The sequence below is a fragment of the Thunnus thynnus genome, chromosome 19 (genome assembly GCF_963924715.1).
Source record: "Thunnus thynnus chromosome 19, fThuThy2.1, whole genome shotgun sequence".
Taxonomy (NCBI): Eukaryota; Metazoa; Chordata; class Actinopteri; order Scombriformes; family Scombridae; genus Thunnus; species Thunnus thynnus.
The window spans coordinates 25,012,517-25,031,120 of record NC_089535.1 but is presented as its reverse complement, the minus strand read 5'-3'; the positions used below and the strand labels follow the sequence as shown (position 1 = coordinate 25,031,120).

Sequence of the window (18,604 nt, the reverse complement as noted above, 5' to 3'; positions counted from 1 at the left end):
GTAAGCAAGTCTAGCCTCAAAGTGAGTCATTTGGGAAATTAGGAAAGAAAAAAAAAACACACAAAAAATTGTGATTTTGTCAGATTTTCACCAAATAATAACAGATTTTTAAATGAAGCAGATCAAGTTTGACACATTTTCCCCCTCAGATCTCATTGTGTCCTGACACACCTAAATGTCTTCTGTTTCTTCTTCCACAGTAAGACACTGTTTACCACAGTTTTCAGTAACTTAGGTCTTCTTGCAGCAAGCATAGTTCCAATTATACCTCATGCAGTAGGAATCCAATGTTCAGTGGGATTTTTGTGGGATTGATTTTCACCATTTTCCGGCCCCATTTTTAAAATTACAAGTAAACATCAATAAATCCCCAGATTTTTCTTAAAAAATAAAGCCTGAAAATAACAAGCCCTACCTAAAGGAAGGACATGAAGAACACAGAAACCGCTGTTGATGGAAAACTGTGAGGCAGTGAACAAAGCACAGTGACAATTTCAACTGTGCAGACTGCAGTGATTTAAGCCAACACAAGACATTATTTTGATTGCAAACTGACCAGCTTTCTTTAACATACTGTTAGCTGTATGTAAGTGTATTTAGTTCGTGTTGGACTGCTGCAGTATGTCAAAGTTATAGAAGCAAGGTTACTTTCACTGAACAGTGATTCAACATCTTCTAAAAACTGAAGTTGTTACACACAGTTTAGTCCTATGACATCATCAGTCTCACTGATTCAGTTGGGCAATCAGCTGACACACCTGGTTTCATTAGCTGCTGGTTCCTCTACATGCTCTTAAGGACAGCTTTTAAGGCAAACTAAAAGCTTGAAACTGCAAATATATACGTTTATGGAGTACCTCTACTATTATATGTTCTAAATATGAGTGGATAATTTGAGACTTTTCCTTTCTCCAACCTCTTAGATTTAATCAGAGGGGCAGGAATTTATTGCGCTCAAACCACAACTGGGACTAAATCTTGCGACATTCCAGTTCTAAGACACCAGCGCCGCCACCCAGCCACCCTGCTCTGTGTCATCTGCTCTGCTCAGCTATAAAGCATTTGGGAACGGCCAGACAGATTAGGCTGCAGTTACTTTGACATGAAAAGCTGCACTTAATTCAAAAGCGCTCATGGCTGGTTAATCACAAATTATGATCAAACAGCTGACTTATAGGATAAACATACGACACCCTGCTCGTAAGTCTGCGTCTGCATCTGTGTGTGTTTGCCTCTGTGTGCAGGCATGCATGGCCTGTGTGTGCAAGTGTGTGTGTGTGTGTGTGTGTCATAAGCTACTTTTGGGGACAAATTTCAGACTCAAGACCAGTTAATTGGGGATGACTTGTCCAATTGGGGACAAAAGCCATGTCCCCAAATGGGAAAAAGCTGATTTTTGGGTCAGTGGTTAAGGTTAGGGTTAGGGTAAGGGTTAGGCAAGTAGTGTTTATGGTTAGGGTTAGGGTACGTCTCCAGGAAATGAATGTAAGTCTATGTAATGTCTCCAAAAATGACCTAGGACAACATGTCTGTGTGCATGTGTGTCTTCCCAAAGTCTGCAGACTCATTTTCTACAGCAGATTAAAGGTGTGTCTGTGCCCACAGAGCACACCACCAAATTAAAGTCACCAGTGCACTGTCTTGACATTCATTTGTGCTGCACCTGAACCCTTTCTTTACGAGATCACAGCATGAAAACCAACACATGGAAGATAAAGGGGCTGCAATACACTCAACCTTTTTGTGTGTCAACTGTTTTCAATTAGCCAACCAAACCAACTCTCTCAAAAGAGGAACAACCACAATCATAAGACTGATCAGACGCTCAAATTCATAAACAAGCACAGAAAAGCGGCTTTACAATGATCTCAACCTACAGCGAGCGTCCAGCGCTTGTATGTTGAACACATGGAGGAAGTGACTCAGTTGAGCGGTCAGGGGTGAAGATGGGGGTTTTTTTTGGGGGGGGGGGGGGGTAGAACAAAGCAGTGATTTCAGAGAAGCCTTAATCGCTCTTCTCATATCTGATAGCAGAGCCTGCAGGAGACGAGCTTAGAGAGAGTTTAGAGCTCCGTAGCCACCAGGGGGGCCTTGAATGAACTGAAAACCTAAGCTGTTTCTGGGTTAATTGTTTGTCATAAATTAAAAAATTGAAGATAAGAATATTAAGAGATATATGGATATATGCTATAGCATAATAGCATTTGTAAATTGGGGCTCTACAACATTTTTTTTGGATTACGTCAACAAATTTTAGGACGCTCCATTACATTTTGAAATTTTATGGTGCTATAAAAAATTATGTTTTATACAAATAACACATTTTTGGGGCCCTAGAGCAAATTTCGGCATTGTCACAAATACATTTTGGTCGACTACAGTAACTGGGAGTGTGTGTTGCTATAAGAAATGTTGATTTTATTAAAATTAATACATTTTAGAGGTCCTGCACAAAATGTTTGGAGCTCTATAACAAAATTTCGAACCCTCACAAATACATTTGTGGGATTTGCACACACTCTAGCACATTTTATAATTACAACAAGAAATTGCAATGGGCCCTAATAACAAATTTTGTGATTATAATAAATCCTGGAGCTGCTATATAACATGTTTGGATTCTTTCACCGTAACAAATTTTGGTATTATCATGAATAAATAATGTCAGGGTCACTACATCAGATTTTGGGAGTTGTGAGCACAAAAACATATTTTAGATTTATGACAAGAAATGTTGGTAACCCTACATCAAATTTAGGGATTATAACAAATACGATTTGGTTACACTACAACAAATTTGGGGATTCTGTGGTTACAAACGTAGCTATTTTCACAAATAACAAATTGTTGGTACACTTCAATAACTTTGGGTGATTTGCATTATGTCAAGAAATTCTTGTCTGCCAACAGCAAACTTTGTATGACAGATTTAGGGCCACTACACCAAATTTGGAAAGTATCATACATTTTTTTTTAAAAATGTGGCAGGTATGGCAGGGTACTATGACATGATATGTCATGACATGTCATAGTACTAGTCATATGACTATGACAGAGAGAGAAATGAGAAGCACTGGGAGAGATAATGAGCCAGCAAGACAGAAAGCAAACTCAGCTCTGTGTAACCTTCTAACATTTATACTGTGGCGGACACTGCAACAGTGTGTGTGTGTGTGTGTGTGTGTGTGTGTGTGTGTGTGTGTGTGTGTCCTTGCCAGGATGCACGGACACCATACAGATAGTGATTTATTCACATAGCTGTTGGCATTTTATTTTACATCCCCGAGAAAGCTGCAGCATGAATTCAACATGCTGCATTAAGAGCTTTGCTCCCTTCAGGCGACAGGAATTCTGGGTTATTTCTACCCTGGTGTATCTGGCACAGTTTTGGTTATCTGTGCTCAACAGGCCAATGAAAGCACAGCTGCTCCATGGCTCATTGGCTGCCGCAGGGTTATGGGTTAACCCTGATTGGTGACTTTCTGAGAAGACACACCCCTGTTTTTTTTTTTCTTTTGGGCTTGGAACAAATTTGCATATTTATCCATTTTCACTGTAGTGTGGAGGATTTGTAACCTAATTTTTGAACATTTTGGGCTCCAAATGACAAAGATATGATATCACCAGATGTAGGAAAGACCTCTCAGCTGGTGATTCAGTGTCAAAAGTTGCTCTTCAAACTATTTAATTGAATGAGAATATTAATTAAAACTACTTTAATTATTTCAAAACAAACTTTATGCTCGCACAGAGTCTTAAATCTCTTGCCTGTACTTTGAAATAATCACAAAAAAATGTGGTTTCTGATCAGAAATGGTCAAAACTGTGTCAAACTGTGGTGCTGCACCATAGCGCCACATCTCCCACTACACTGCTGGGTTGCTGGGCAAAATTTAGAACGGGCCTGCCTCCATACAGGAGTGGCTTGGTGGATGGTAAATGTGTATGACGTCTTAGCCGGCGTGTTTCTCTAACCCCCCTGTGTATCGCGTGTCTAGACCTCACCAGCACTACTTCTGGAAGAACCATGTGACCCAGAGGAGCAGTCACAGGACTTCAACATCCACACATCAGGCCTTTTTTTTTTTCTTCTTCTTCGATCAATTCTTCGCTTTTATTCCAGCCTATAATCAGACAGACTCAAATAAGTGAAACTGACAGAAGTGGAACCCCGCGCCAACGACACATGGCTGCATCAAAGCGAGGTTCAACCCTGCAAATGCCAGCTCGCCTTTGAGAAGATTATTTTTTACCAGTAATTTAGGTGAAACACCAGTCATAAGACACAATATAAGATTAAATTTCATAACTATGGCTACATCGAGGCAAAAAAATGTTACTGGACATTTTTAAAAATATATAAAATTACAACGAATGTAAAATCAATAAATTTACTTTTCTGATTTTTTATTTTGAAATATTTTTCTTACTGTGAAAATGCAGTTTGATTAATTAATTCTGCACATTTTAAGACAATATACAAGATTTTATTCATTTTCGGTTTACAAAGTGTAACTTTAAAGTCATATGACGCTGTAAAAAAGTTGTAGAAAACAATAATAATATTATATATTAATGCAAATGCATATTTGCACATACTATGGATAAACACATAGAAATAATATATCAATATTATTATACTGTATTACATATTTTTAAAAAAATACAAACTATGAATTTGGGTGTGGTGTATCTTTATTTCAAATAAAACTTAAATTCTAACTTTTATGCTAAAATTAACAATTAGTTTTCAAGAAATTCTACTTCAGATAAATTTTAAATAATTAGCATTTTAAAAATGTCTAAGTCACTGTGAATAAAACTGTATTTTTAAACATTGTGTATAAGGCGTGACATACGAAAAATAAAATAATATGTATTTAGATGCAGATAAAGATGATTTGACTATACTGATAAAAACATAAGTTTTATATTTACTAACATCGCTGATACAAATAATTCGCTGTAAATTGAAGTTATTTCTATTTACAATGGAATTTTTTCCCTGCCATAAGATCACACTACGTAACAGATATTCATGAAAATGCCTCAGTTTAAGAGAGGAAAAAAAAGAAAAAAACACCCATTAAGAAGAAGAAAAAAATAATTAGTGAACTTTTGGTGACCAGGCTTTTGCTACTTACAAAAGTCCACTAAAACTTAATAGCCACCTGCATCCAGAGACAGAAATATGAGCACTGAGCCATAAAGACTTCTGATGGAAACCTAAGCAGCCGGCACACTCAGGAAACAAATAAAACATCTTTATGAGCGGGATTTTATGATCTTAATAGGCACAGTCCCGGTCCAGTGGCCTCTAAGTGCTCTGCTGGACAGGTCTGTGTTTCAGAGCCGACTTCAGACACCAGCTACTGTCTGCGGAGCCACACACAAAACTCTGCACAACTTACTGTTTGCATTACGCTGGCTGCTGGATAATTACAAGAACACTGTCTCTGTCCGTGAAATTATAGTAAATTCCCATTAGCTGTGTCCAATGCGCATTCTGCACTTTAATACACAAAATATAAAGTAATTGGTACACAGCAAATACTGTATTAAAAACTCACATGGCCTGAATAATAGCAGATAAAATAAAGTAAACAAGTTCTATAAGTTTTTTAGATTTTTTTCAACACTTTATTTTGGAAGTGAGGTGATTACACTGCAAAAACTCAATATTCCGAAATACATTTTCTTAAAATCAAGTGGAACATTTTTCTTAATGAAGTGAAATTATTTACCTTCCATCACGAATGAACATGTTTTACACATTTTCTAGATTGAAAAGTAATTTTTTTTAACCTTTCTTGACTTAATTCTGTCCTTTTCCAAAATAGTGACTCTTATTTCTGGAAAATTCCAAATGATCTCACCACTACGAGAAGATTTTCCTCTTGTTTTTTAGGATTTTGAAGGTTCATGAGAACAACATGAGAACAACATGAGATTAAATGACTGGTTAAGGTTTTTGTTTGTTTTTTGCAGTGCTCTGTGCCATAAGTTCTTATCGAAAAGTGATAAATTCAGTACCAGAGTAAAGAGAGTTACTGTAATTTATTTGGTGCATTAAATCATAAATATACACATTAAGTACTAACTAAAGACCTTTTTTTGATTCTTTTAAAATGGTTATAATACGTTTAACTTATCTTCTCTTTCTCAGGAAATATAGTTCACATACATACAATGTTTTGCAATTATTCAATATTTTTCTGGTGTCATTTTTCCTGTCATTATTATTTTTAAACATATTCTTCTCTTAAAGAAAAAGAACTTAAAACTCTAGAAACTTTGGGGCACAGTGTGAAACCCGTCTCCTCTCCTGGTTTTTATTTGTTCCCTCAGAGTTCATCAGTCTCTTTGAAGCAGGACGGGACAGGTTATCTGTAACCTTGTCTCTTTTGTTAAACAGACAATACAGGCTTGTTGGACCATTAGTTTCTCTTTGTAGGGGTTGGTCTAGGTGTGATATCCACCCTGCCACTGCTGATACCGCAAATACATCCCCAGAATTCACTAAAGGGACAAAGAAAGCTTTCTGTGGCCAAAAATACCCCAAGGTCATTTATAACATTCCTTTCTAGTCCAAGTGCAATCTACACTAAAATGCTAATTATCTCAATTATACTTAAGTTTCAACCTGAAGCTTTAATGCCACAAATAAGAAGGAATATAAGCCGACAAGAGCTCTGAGAAGCACTAGTCTCTCGTCTGATTCATGAGAGCGTAGTACTCCGCTCAAGCGGAGACATCTGATTGGTGGGGAAGAGGGGCGCCGCGATTGGCTGCGGTGGTGACATATTCTGTGTCGACTCAGCGCTGGGACCTGTTACGCCAGATGCCCTCCTCTCGTCCCCTGCAATGTTTGCAGCCCCACGCACGCGATCCCTCGCTCCGCTTGGCTGCACCCTCTCATCGCATTACTTCTGCTATTCTAACTCCTCCATCAATTATGCACTAGAATAACTCCGGGCCCTGATGGAGCCAAGACATAAAAGGAGATCATCAGCACGAGCGCTCGCAGCGTCTGCCTGCGTGTTCCCACCGTGCTGCTGCTGCGACCAGTGATATGAGCGCCAAGGTACCAGCCTGTATAGGGCAGCAGTGATGGCACACACCAAAAACAAACATCAACAGCTACAATCATCATGTTAGTAGGTCAATCAGACTGACAGACAGACCTCACTGCAACAAAGTCATAAGATCTGATTTCAGGACGATTAAATCTCTTTACTTTTCTAAAATAAATAATCTTGTCAAGAAACATTTGCATTAGATTATTAAACTTGATTCAAGGCACCTGTTTTTGATTTGCAGCTGGAGCTCATAAAAAAACAAGTCTGAAAAATGGATTGCCTAGTCGTCGCCCTCATATCTCCAACATCTGTTAAGAGAGAACTACATGGCTTTACTAGTTTCAAGAATCAGACCTTGAAACTAGACTAAATGAAAAACACAGTGCAGTTACATAAATAACTTCTGAATGGAGCTGAAATACAAAACAATTTTGTGTAAAAAAAAAAAATGATTTTCTTGAATTTCTGAAGTTTTATTGCTTTTATCAAATCTTTTTGACTTCTTTTAAGGTCAGATGGTTTTAAGATATTATAGACAGTGTAGTGGCCTGATTTTCATGATAGTTTCAGAGAATCTTTTGAAGTCATTTTATCTTCATAACTCGCAGACGTTTTGTTTGACATTTCTGTAGATAACAGAATATTTCGCTTTTTTGTAGAAGAGTATTTTTTGCAGTGCTGCTCCTTGCTTGTCCCTTGTTGCAGTCTTTGATCTACCAGCCAAGGAAAAGACTAGTTGATGAAATCTGAAGTTTCCTATAATAATAATAAGCTAGATTTAATTAGCCACAAATGTAGGATGATCATCATAATCTTCAGCAATAAAAAAATCAAATAATTGTCTGCAATACTGAGTGGTAAAAACCTGATTTTCTTCAAACAAGTGAAAAATCTGCCGGCGAAAAAAAACAATATTTCAACTTATTTTCATCAGAAAACAATAGAAATGTGCCTGTTGTCTATCTTAAAACAATAAGGAACAAAGCAGGTCACTGCACTAAACTCAAGAAAGACATGATAGAAGAAAATACTTGAAATATTCTGATCTGAACTGATAACAGAATTTTACTTCCAGTTGTTTCAGAAAAAACACACTTTAAGGAGTCAATTACACACAAATGACTTCATACAAAGGAGTGGTCTTTTTAAGTAGTTGACTATCAGATCAGAAAAGATCAGAAACTGCTCAAGTGATTTCCCAGGATTCGTAACCTACTTTTATTCCTTGAAACAAAATGGAGTCGAATTTGGAAAATGGCTGCTTGTGCTCCCCGCTCCGCCACACACCACAGAGAAAGGGCGAAGAGGAGAAGTCAGCCATGTCTATGGAAAGTGTACAGATTTTGGCAGTCTGAGATTTCAATTAATGACCCTCGTGCTCGTGTTGCGCTATGATAAAATACCAAAAACAATTTAATCGCAGTCATTCATCACCAAAGAAACACAGGCCAGGAAAGGATTTGTGAAAAAAAAAAAAAAAAAAAAAAGAAAGAAAAGCCGACATAATGTCGACCCCTCTATTAAAGTCATGGCGGTCCTGACCTGGATTTCTCCTGGTTGCGTGTGAAGGTTTGTCCGGGCTCTATCGTGAGATCACAAACAGCTTTTTAAATATTTCATGGGTCCCAAAGCTGCAAGTGTGCTGAAATCCAACAGGAGGAAACACTTTGAGTCTCAATGGACCAGATAGCCACACGAAAGGTCCCGCAAAGTCAGACCAAGTTCATGAAACAACAACTGTTTTTCACACGCAGATAAATCACATTTTGTCCTTTTAATATTTTTCACTACGGGAGTCTGAAAATGGCAAATAAGCGAAAAACTTCTTCTGTGTTGTGGTCAGCTCCAAACCACCATCAGATAAACCCTCATACCAAAATGATTGCAAAAGATATTTGAACTTGAGAAACAAAAGCAATTAGGCGGAACTGGTGTCTCCCACAATAGCATATTTCGCTTCATCAAGAGATGTTTTGGTTTGTCTTTGCGGCTAAAAGAAAAACTGGCTGTCAGACGTGCTGTTCAGTCACTGCAGAGAGTCTCAACACTCCGTGAATCACACAATGATTCACAAAAGTCTTGACTGGAAAAGTAACACACTCAGGTATCAGCTTTGTCTAATTTCTTCCAAAATACACAAAAGCTTGAAAGTCAGCAGCCATTTAAAATCAAGAAATATCAGCCTGATGAGGAGGTACACATAGTTTTTGTTTCAGGCCTCCCTCCAAAGCCGCACTGACCCAAATATATTTCCAGAAACATTTACTGGGAGGTTTGGCCCAGCTGTCAAAATGATCACATTTGCTTTTTATCAAGCATATATAGTTCAAGCCAATTTACATTACAGCTGTAATCGCATATACGATATGAATCCAGTTTCGTGCCAATTTTCTTATTTCATTACTTCCATTTGTCTTAAACCAGAGGAGACAGCGAAGCCGTCCGTGTCAGGATATCCACTTCAGGTATTAAACTACTGACATCGCAGCTAACAAGTCAAAACCAAAAGGCTCTGAGCTGACAGTTTTTAGTCCAAAATAAAGCTGGGTAATCTCTAAAACAGAGTTATTCACCTCTAAATAATCCAAACATATGAGATAAATCACTGCTGATACTTCTGATTCTGCTCTCTCCCTGTTTTCAATCCTATTAAAACAACTCATCCCACACATTTTCTCCACCTTCACTAGTGGAGTCACACTGCAAAAAAACCTCCCTGTTATCAAGTCATTTTATTCTATTATTGACTCCTTAAATGTTATTTCAACCTGTTTCTGAAACAAACCAGTTTTCTAGAAGTGAATCTTCAAACAAAACTCAATAAATGAGGCCGGCTGTCGCACAGGAATCAAGAAAAAAATCAGTAATACACAAAACTTTCTTACTAGATAGAGATTTTTACAGTGTAGTCTTGCACAGAAAAACACTTTTTTTATAGAAAGGCACATAAGAACGAACATCCTTTGCAGCTGACACATTTTCTTTTTCTTTGACTCTGTTTCAGGTCTTGACAAACAATCTAAACTCATGTTTCATTCGTTTCTGGTGTTGAGGAGAATATAAAGGGAGGCGAGGATGACCAAGCATCCACCCTGCCATCTTTGATACTGTGTGATGCCCTGCAAACAGCAGCAGCAGCAGCAGCAGCAGCACTGCTCAGTCTGTTAGCAGCTTAGTGGCTCTTTTTGGACCTTTTTGGAAGCAGTTTTTAGAAGCTTTACTGCAGTCATTAGGAGCTAAGGCTGATTAATGTGAATGGTCAGGCAGGGCTTGGCTTTCTGAGGGAAGAACAGAGAGGGGTGAAGGGTCCCACAGGAAGTGTTTTGTGTCTTCGCACAAAGGGAGGGCTGACCTCTTAAGCCCCTTAGAGCCTCTTTGCTAATACCCTCACCGGTGCCTACAAAGACACAGGGGATGCCATTTCACCACTCACATTTAAACAGCATACACAAAAAAAAGCCCCACTAAGATTAAAACGGCAGAAAAGTGAACCTCTGTGCAGCGGAGTGAGACTGCGAGATTAGGCCCGAAGAGTCCCCCCCCCCCCCCCCCCCGCTAATCCATTGACTGTCGCGCATATCAAACAGAAGAAGCCAAACTCACACGCTATCTGATCTGGACACAGAAGGAATGTTATCAGGTCATTTTTGTCAACTGATGAGTCATAAAAGTCTTATCTTCTTAAACAAGTGAAAAAACCTGCTGGTGAAGAAAAACTATTTCATCCTGTTTCTACTTCCTGTTTTTTCTAGATTCATGTCAGTTTCCCTCATTCTATTATACCTTCTATCAAAATAATGACTCAGTGGTGGAAATAGTGTTGAAATAATCACACTGCTGATGTTCTCTTCTTTCTTCTTTCAACTTACTGAGACTAGAACATTCTTGAAACAGCTCGATTTGAATCAGAAACTGGCTGAAATGATTTCAATTACAAATTAAATTAATTTTTTTCACTTATTTTAAACTAAATTTCCTTGTTCAGGAGTCATTTTTATGGACTCTAGTGCTGCCATGTGCCTTATTCTTTCTTTTTTCAACATACTGACACTCAATTCCGCAAAATTCTTGCAACGAATTGACTTCTTTTAGGATCTGGTTGAAGTAATTGTGCCACACTGGTAGATATATTTCTAATAAAATGAGGGGAAATGTTTTATAGTGATGAAAAACAAAACAAAAAGAAAGAAAATGCACCAACTCTTTGTACCCACGTTGAATGTGCTGTGCCAGAACTTGAGAGAAATATTGCTATAAACCAATAATCCTGCCACACTTATTAGTAACCTCTTGTCACTAGCTCCTGTCAATCAAGCGCCGGCAGCCTGAGGGCCTCGCCTTATTAGTCAGAGCGTAAAGAGAGTGCTGGGGCAGCTCCTCTCTGCAGGCAGGGTCGTAGAGAGCATGAGGAATGACGGGCGACTCCACAGGGCGACTGTTCCCCCTTCTGCAGAAGGGCTCAGTATATGAAACTCACAGCTTAATTGACTTGAAGGTTCAGTCTTTTAAAGTACATTCTGTAAGGTACAACTGATTAAAGTACCAGTGAGTGGTAGGAAATTGACACGATACAAGAAATTGAATATGGCAGATTTCCTATCAGAGATGCGATGCTCTTTCATTTCATGCACTGAAAGCCTGAAGTGCTGCGAGGAGGCTTAATGCTCCTGCACTTTGTAATAAAATAGAAGGTAAACCACAGATAAGAAACCTCTCATCTACAGTTTATTGATACTTTCTGCACCCTCCTGGGCAGGAAATCACATTCAGTCAGCTCCCTTTGATGCCTTTTGAGATTGACACTTCCTCAGGGTGGAAACACTGGTTCTGACCCCACCCTGGGACTCGGCGACCTGGACACTCTTCCCCCCCGTCGTAGCCTCTGGCCTCTTCCACGGAAGTTTCTCTCACCCCCAGTGACTATGTGTAGTCCCTCCCGTTATAATTCCCCTGCCCCACCTCAGATAACATATGCACACTCTCAACCACCACCCCTCTACTCCTTCTCTCTGTCTGTCTCTCTGCATAGCTAAAAGCCGGCTATGGGCCGCTGAGTACGAGCGGAACAATAGCGGCCTTTCAGGCGGTCTGGCCTGCGCTGGGAGAGGGCTGCGGTCCTGAGACCCAGTCAATATTTGGACGTGGTTGCCTTTTTGTGTCCGTTTTTAATCCAAGCGGAACCGAGCGGCAGGGAGCCGGGAAAATGCTGAGAGGGGAAAGCGAGGGTAAACACTAAGAACAATGCAAACGGGGCAACTCACAATGCCATTGGGAAACTATCACAACATCAGCTCGCCACCAAGTGAAAAATGGAGCATTGTTTCTTTAAGTGGAGATTAAAAAGAGGGCAGCGTAAGGAAAGCAAATAGCGGAGGTCATACTGCTATCAGAAGAAATATGCACAAGTGTCAAGTAGAGTAGTTTCCTATCATCTGAGGCTTTCACTCCACACAAAATGATCAAGTATGCACAGAAAACGGAGAGGGAGAAGACGACATGGATCATCAGAGAGGCCTCTTAAATCAATAACAACATTTGTATCAAACATGGAAACAGGCCACTGAAAAGATTCTTTGATTGTGTTATGGAGAAATATGTTGCATCTGCTGTGGAAAGCTTTGGATGGGCATTATCAGGGATTAAGGGAAACCCCTGGGGTGACAGTGCTCTCGCAGAATGTTGGAATCCCTCTCTCCCCAGCTGTCAGGTCGTTAGTCCCACCCAATAAGGTTCTTTGATGACGAGGGGTATCAGTTTCCATGGCGTCTGAGACACAAACAGCTTGGGAGATTAGGGACGGAACTCAGCCCTGATTCTCCGTTGATCCCACCTATCAGCAACAAATAAACACCTTGGGCCACGGCAACGCCTGCATGCGGACCATATGGACCCGGGTGTGTTTTAATGAAGCAGCTAAATAGCTGGTGAGCAGGGAATTCACTAATAGCTCCTTGTCAGAGAAGCAGTAAATACCCCACTCACACATTTTATTCCATCATTTGGTTACTGAAACAGACGGCAAAGCTGGCAATGAACATCTGTGGCTCATTTTTCTTACATGAGCTTTTCCACTACGAAACGCTGCACTTTTTATTTTCAGGGTTTTGATCCCTTGCTGTGATTGGGATATATCTGTCTTGGTGTCACTTTCTAATGACGTATACTTAATATAGATTTAAAGATTACAACTAATGACTTTACTGATGGTTAATACGTGCCCTAATAATGCTTTATAGATCACACAGTAAAAACAGTTCTTGGATTATTTTAATCTTCCTATCTAATCTGTTAAAGCAGACTTAATAAAGAGTTTATAAATTATAGCAGATGGCTTTAATGATGTTAATAAATCATTTATTAATACTTTATAGATCATGAATAGGCTATTAATGACTGTGTGTGTTTTAATCTTACTCATAGTAACTGTACCAAAATCCAGTTATTGACAACTTTTCAACATATACAACAGCATTTATACTTTATAATGGTTTATATGTCATAATTAATTATAAATAATGATTAATAAGTTAATTATTAATGCTTTGTAAATTACTTCTAGATAATTAGCAAGTAGCTAATGTTACCATAAGCATTTATCATATGTTATTTATTGACTTTTAGTTAGAACTTGTCAACTTAATACTTTTACTATTCGTATACAAGTACGTTTGTACTACGAACTGAATTATCTGTTACATTGCTACATTTTTTAGTTTTTGGTCATGTGTGTCTGACTTTCTAATAAGCCATAAGGTGTGTAATTGTAAATGTTAATGAGTCATTAATAAAGGCTTCTTTCACTACCATAAACCATCAAGTAGTTTAGTGGGTTTTGGTTCAGATATTCTGCAGCCATTGGATGAGTCTACCTTTACACAACCTGGTAACCCAAAAGTTGTTATATAGCTTATTACTGATCTATAAACATGAACAAATCATTTATTAATATTAATTAAACCATTAGTTACAATTTATAAAAAAACAATAAGTATGCCTTATGCCTTGTGGAACCAAGTACTTGCGTCTGTATTCTGCTAACAATGCCTTGTAAATGTGGGGAATTATACCACGGCAACTGCGCATTAGTCTTCATTGTTCGTATACCACAGAAACATGTGAAAACAGTGCTTTGCCACATTCTCTTAACAAATTTTTGTAAAATTCCTACATTTTTTCATGATTATACCCAAGTAAGGACCATTCCCAGCCTTTTCAAACCTTAACAGCAATGTTATGTGTCCCTGACTAATGGACTGACTCTGACCGAACAATGTGCAAGATTTTACTGCAGCCTCTTCACTGAGGAAATTATGCTTGACTGAGAAATAACAAAATAGCACAATTATTTGCAGCCTTTTGGGTACTTTTGAGGGTATCTGGCATCGAAAACAACCACGAGTCATCACATCAACTGTGCCTCAGCAGTTTCTTTCTGACAAGGCTCCCCGATACTGGAGTTTCATTTAATTTCATTAAGTAGCTTATACGAGCACAGCTACTCGCTTTCACTATGGAAGCTTTTCAAACTCCAGGCGAGGCTGAACCATCCTCAGGGCTGTCCTGAGGATGAAATCCCTCCTCCAACGCTCCTGAGTCCTGCTCGTCTGAGCCTTATCAGCAGCGAGCATCAGAGCAGAAAGATGTTTCCCTCAGATGAAAGCATAGCAAATATGGACGTACGTTTATCTAAATTACAAAAAGGCTCTTCGCAGCCCCTTTGAAACAACAGAAACATATGAAAATGTCATCGCATTTCCATTTTTCACAACTCACTTCCCCTTTCAATTCCAGAGCTCCTGTAGGGGATTTCATGAATGGCTGAGTATGGACTGCTGCTCCGGATGCCATTTTTTCCCACTTTGGTCAAATATGCAGCAGAGAGAGCAGAAGAGGGGGGTAAGAAAGCTCATCTGGAAGTTGGGACTGTACCGCAGCAGGTTCCCAGGGCTCCAATACTGAGTATGGTTACATTAAACAGCAGGGATCCGGGGCCCGCAAGCTTGTATGGAATACTGTTAGGTTCTGCTGCGGGTCAGGGGGCCCCCAGCTTTAAGCACAGCCCCCCTTACATTATACAGCCAGGGTCAGGTTTAGATTAAAGTCATGAATGAGAAAAGGAGACAGTCATTTAGAGTTACTCATTTATTTAGCCTCCATTCTGCCGAGACAAAGCCCAGGCGGGGTGCCGAGCCGTGGGCCGTCACCGGGCCCCATGGCCAGCGGTACTGCCCCGGTTTTGACCCTGACAACGGTCCCCTCTGTGCTGCTTAACCCGCAGCTCGCCTGGTTACTACAAAGTGTGTGACCTCAGCATGTGTGGATCTCTCACAAGACCCAGCACCACGCTGTGCCTTGGCCGCTGCTGAAATACCCCTGTGTACCCCGTCATTGTCTGCCCCAGCGTGGGCCGGGAGGGAGGCAGAAGGGGTGGAGGGGACACTTGGACGGGGGAAGCATGGCAACCAAGAAACCAGACTTGGGAACTGGGCACTGATTGAAGGCCAAGAAAGAAAAACACAAAAACCTGCAGCCCGTGAGTGGGACAGAAAGCTGTTATCAGACTCAGATATCTGCATGTTAGTGGCCGCCTTTGATGTCACCACGGCATTTGCATTTGTATCATTAACATCCTGTCAGTTCGACTCTGATGTAGCAATCTCTGCACATGCTTTGCCTCAGGGTCACACTAGTCACAAAGACGCACAGCAGCAGCCTTGTTGTGTGGGCTGAAACTGTGGCCTGCTAATACCTGACAAAATTAAAGTGGATTCCTGTTTAACTGAAACAAAGTGACACACACTCATTATATCACTATGCGCTCAAGAGCCAAGAGTGAAGCACTGAGTCACCAGGGGAGGTGCCCCAACATATACACAGGAGGGAGTGAAGATGCTGAAATGTCACTTTAGTATCTCAGGTAGAAGAATCTGGGCTCCTACTGCAATATTTTTAAGGGGCAAACATCTGATAATTAGAACCAGGAAGCAACCTAAAGTTTTTAACTGCAGGTTTTTAGTCACCCAACACAACAAAATACACTTTATCAGCACTAAATGAGCAAAACAGTGAGTCGTTGGGACACTCAAATAAATAATAAACCACACAAACTCTCTCTAGGGAAACAAACTTCCAATGTCTCATTGGATGAGTCGCCATTTGGCACAAAAACGATTGTGTCAATTCTCCACGATGGCAACAGAGTGGAGGCGACTCAGCATTATTTCAACGCAGCAGACTCAGCTCAGCCGAATGTATTTCTCGCAGCGCGTGTAACACAGCTCGTGTATTTCATTTTCGACCTGAATGTGGAGCAAACACTAATGCGTAATGGCGCGTAATGGTGCGTAATAGCGGACAGCCTGTGTGAAAATGCCTTGTTGTTCCAGTGTCAAGTATGATTTATGCTGCTCAGTTCGTACAGTTGATTGCAAAGATGATTCAGATATGGCGGATTATTAAACTGTAATCATCACAACAATCCATCAGTGAGGTCAACAAATAAAAGGTTGTAGTGAAGAGTGAGCCTGACAACACTCAATTTATCAGGCTTGTGTTAGACGGAGAAGCGTTCATAATGGTGGTTTTGACTTTTAGCACTTGTAATGCTTTAAATGGAGCTAAGAGTGTACAGATTGGATAACAAAGGGAACAGAAACTGCTGCACACCTGGTTAGAGCAGGGAACAGAAACTGCTGCACACCGGTTAGAGCGCAGCTTCAACCGGGCAACATCAAGGGTGAAGTCCGCCGCCTCATGCGGGCGGAGACAGCCCTGTATGCCGGTGTGTCCCTGCAGGAGAGCGGGCGGGCGGGATACTTACTTGGGGTTGGTCCGGTTCCAGTAGACGGCGTAGCGGTCGGACACCACCTTGGAAGCCGGGTCCTGGCCGTACACACACACCCCAATGATGAGGATGAGGAAGATGATCATTTCCACCTGCGGCATATTTGCTCTGGAACTCCGATGAGGCCAAATTGATTACAGTCCCTCCTGGTTCGAGTTTAAAGATTTAGATGGATGTGTTGGTGAAATCTTGTGATGAGAAGGGATGAGGAACTCTGAGAGTCCACTCTTTTTTTTTTTTTTTATCTCCTCACAGATGCAGCTCTCTCTTCGGTGTTTCTAACAAAATTAAAGCTGGACTTTCTTTCTTTCTTTAAACGAGAGGTTTCTGTTCAGTCCGCGTTTTAAGTCAGATCGTTTAATCTGCGCCGAAAGCTCACTCTTCACTCGCTTGAATGAGAACCAGATCTACTTCAAGTAGTAACGGACAGTGAAAATCCACAATATGTACGCCTGAGCCACGACTCAACTCCGCGCAGCGCAGCGAACAGTTTCTCCAACTCGCACTGAATTTCCCAGAGAGATGGCAACGTTGCGTACGCAGAGGAAAAAATAAAAATCAGAGACTAAATGTTCCTCAAAGCAGAGATCAAGAGAGTAGAGATACAGTCTTTGTAGAGTCGCTTTATCTCCGCTGTCCTCTCAGCTCGGGGTCTCTCCTCCTGTTCGGTTTGAGTCACCAAGAAGCCAAAAAGAAGAAGAGGAAGAAGACTCAAACCAGCAGCTTCAGCTCCGACTGAACACGCAGATTTCCAAGCAGCTCCAGCAATGCACGCAGAAAATCGAAGCACTCAGCCTCGCGCAAACGCACAATCTCCGGGTTAAATGTCCCCTGACGAGCGGCTCCGCCACACAACCGAGAGAGCGCGAGAAGCTGTGTTATCAATCTGGATGAACCAATACAAGTCAGCGCTCTGGCTCCTGCGGCCATGCTCTCCCGGACCAACCCCCCTCCTCCAACCCCTCCACTCCCCCCCCCCTCCCCAATCCTATTCTCTCTCTCTCCCTCTCTCTCCCTTCCTCCCTCCTACTGTGCCAGCCGGAGCACACTGCAAAAAATGTCCGTCTTGGCGGTCCAGGCGTCCAGCCACAGAGACTGTTGAATCTCCTGGAGCTCGTTTTCTGAAGTAAAATGCTAAAAAACAATAATCACTTCCGCTTTGTTTCCACTTTGAGACGCACCTTGTTTTCACAGGTTGCAGAAATTCTTCTCAGATCAGATCAGTCCGCTTTGAAAAAGACAATAAAATCTCACCGATGTGTGCATAAAAACAATACATTTGTTCACCACACAGGCAGGCAGTCATCAGGTTTCTCATACGGGATTGTGAGTGCAGCCGCCTGCAGCATTGTTTGTTATTGCGGATATTTCTTGCAGCGTACAGTTTCGCGGGCGCGCACAGTCTCATTGGCTTGGATTTTGAATGACGGCCGTTTCGCTTACAAAAACAACATCCCTCCTCTTAGGGGGTATCTGTGCTTCCCAGGCCAGCAGACATATCCGAGATCATATCTTAAACATACTGCACAACAAGCTCCTTTCACTGGCTGAACTTTATTTTCACTTCACTTTGTACTACAAGTAGTTATGATTTCACTCTGTTTCACTTTTTTATTTGTCCTCATAAAATGCATATAAAGTCGCTATTATTTAAATATGCCATAACCGAATTTAAGCCGTT

General features: G+C 40.6%; 1 protein-coding gene across 1 annotated transcript in view; it reads right to left on the bottom strand.

Moving 5' to 3' along the window:
- LOC137170410 (ephrin-A5b-like) overlaps positions 1-17,867 on the bottom strand; it is a 76,800-nt gene extending 58,933 nt beyond the window's left edge. The window contains exon 1 of the mRNA XM_067573773.1: positions 16,900-17,867. Within this exon, the coding sequence (XP_067429874.1) occupies positions 16,900-17,024 (125 nt within the window). The 5' untranslated portion in view covers positions 17,025-17,867. The remainder of the gene's footprint in view (positions 1-16,899) is intronic.
- Between the last annotated feature and the right edge of the window lie 737 nt (positions 17,868-18,604).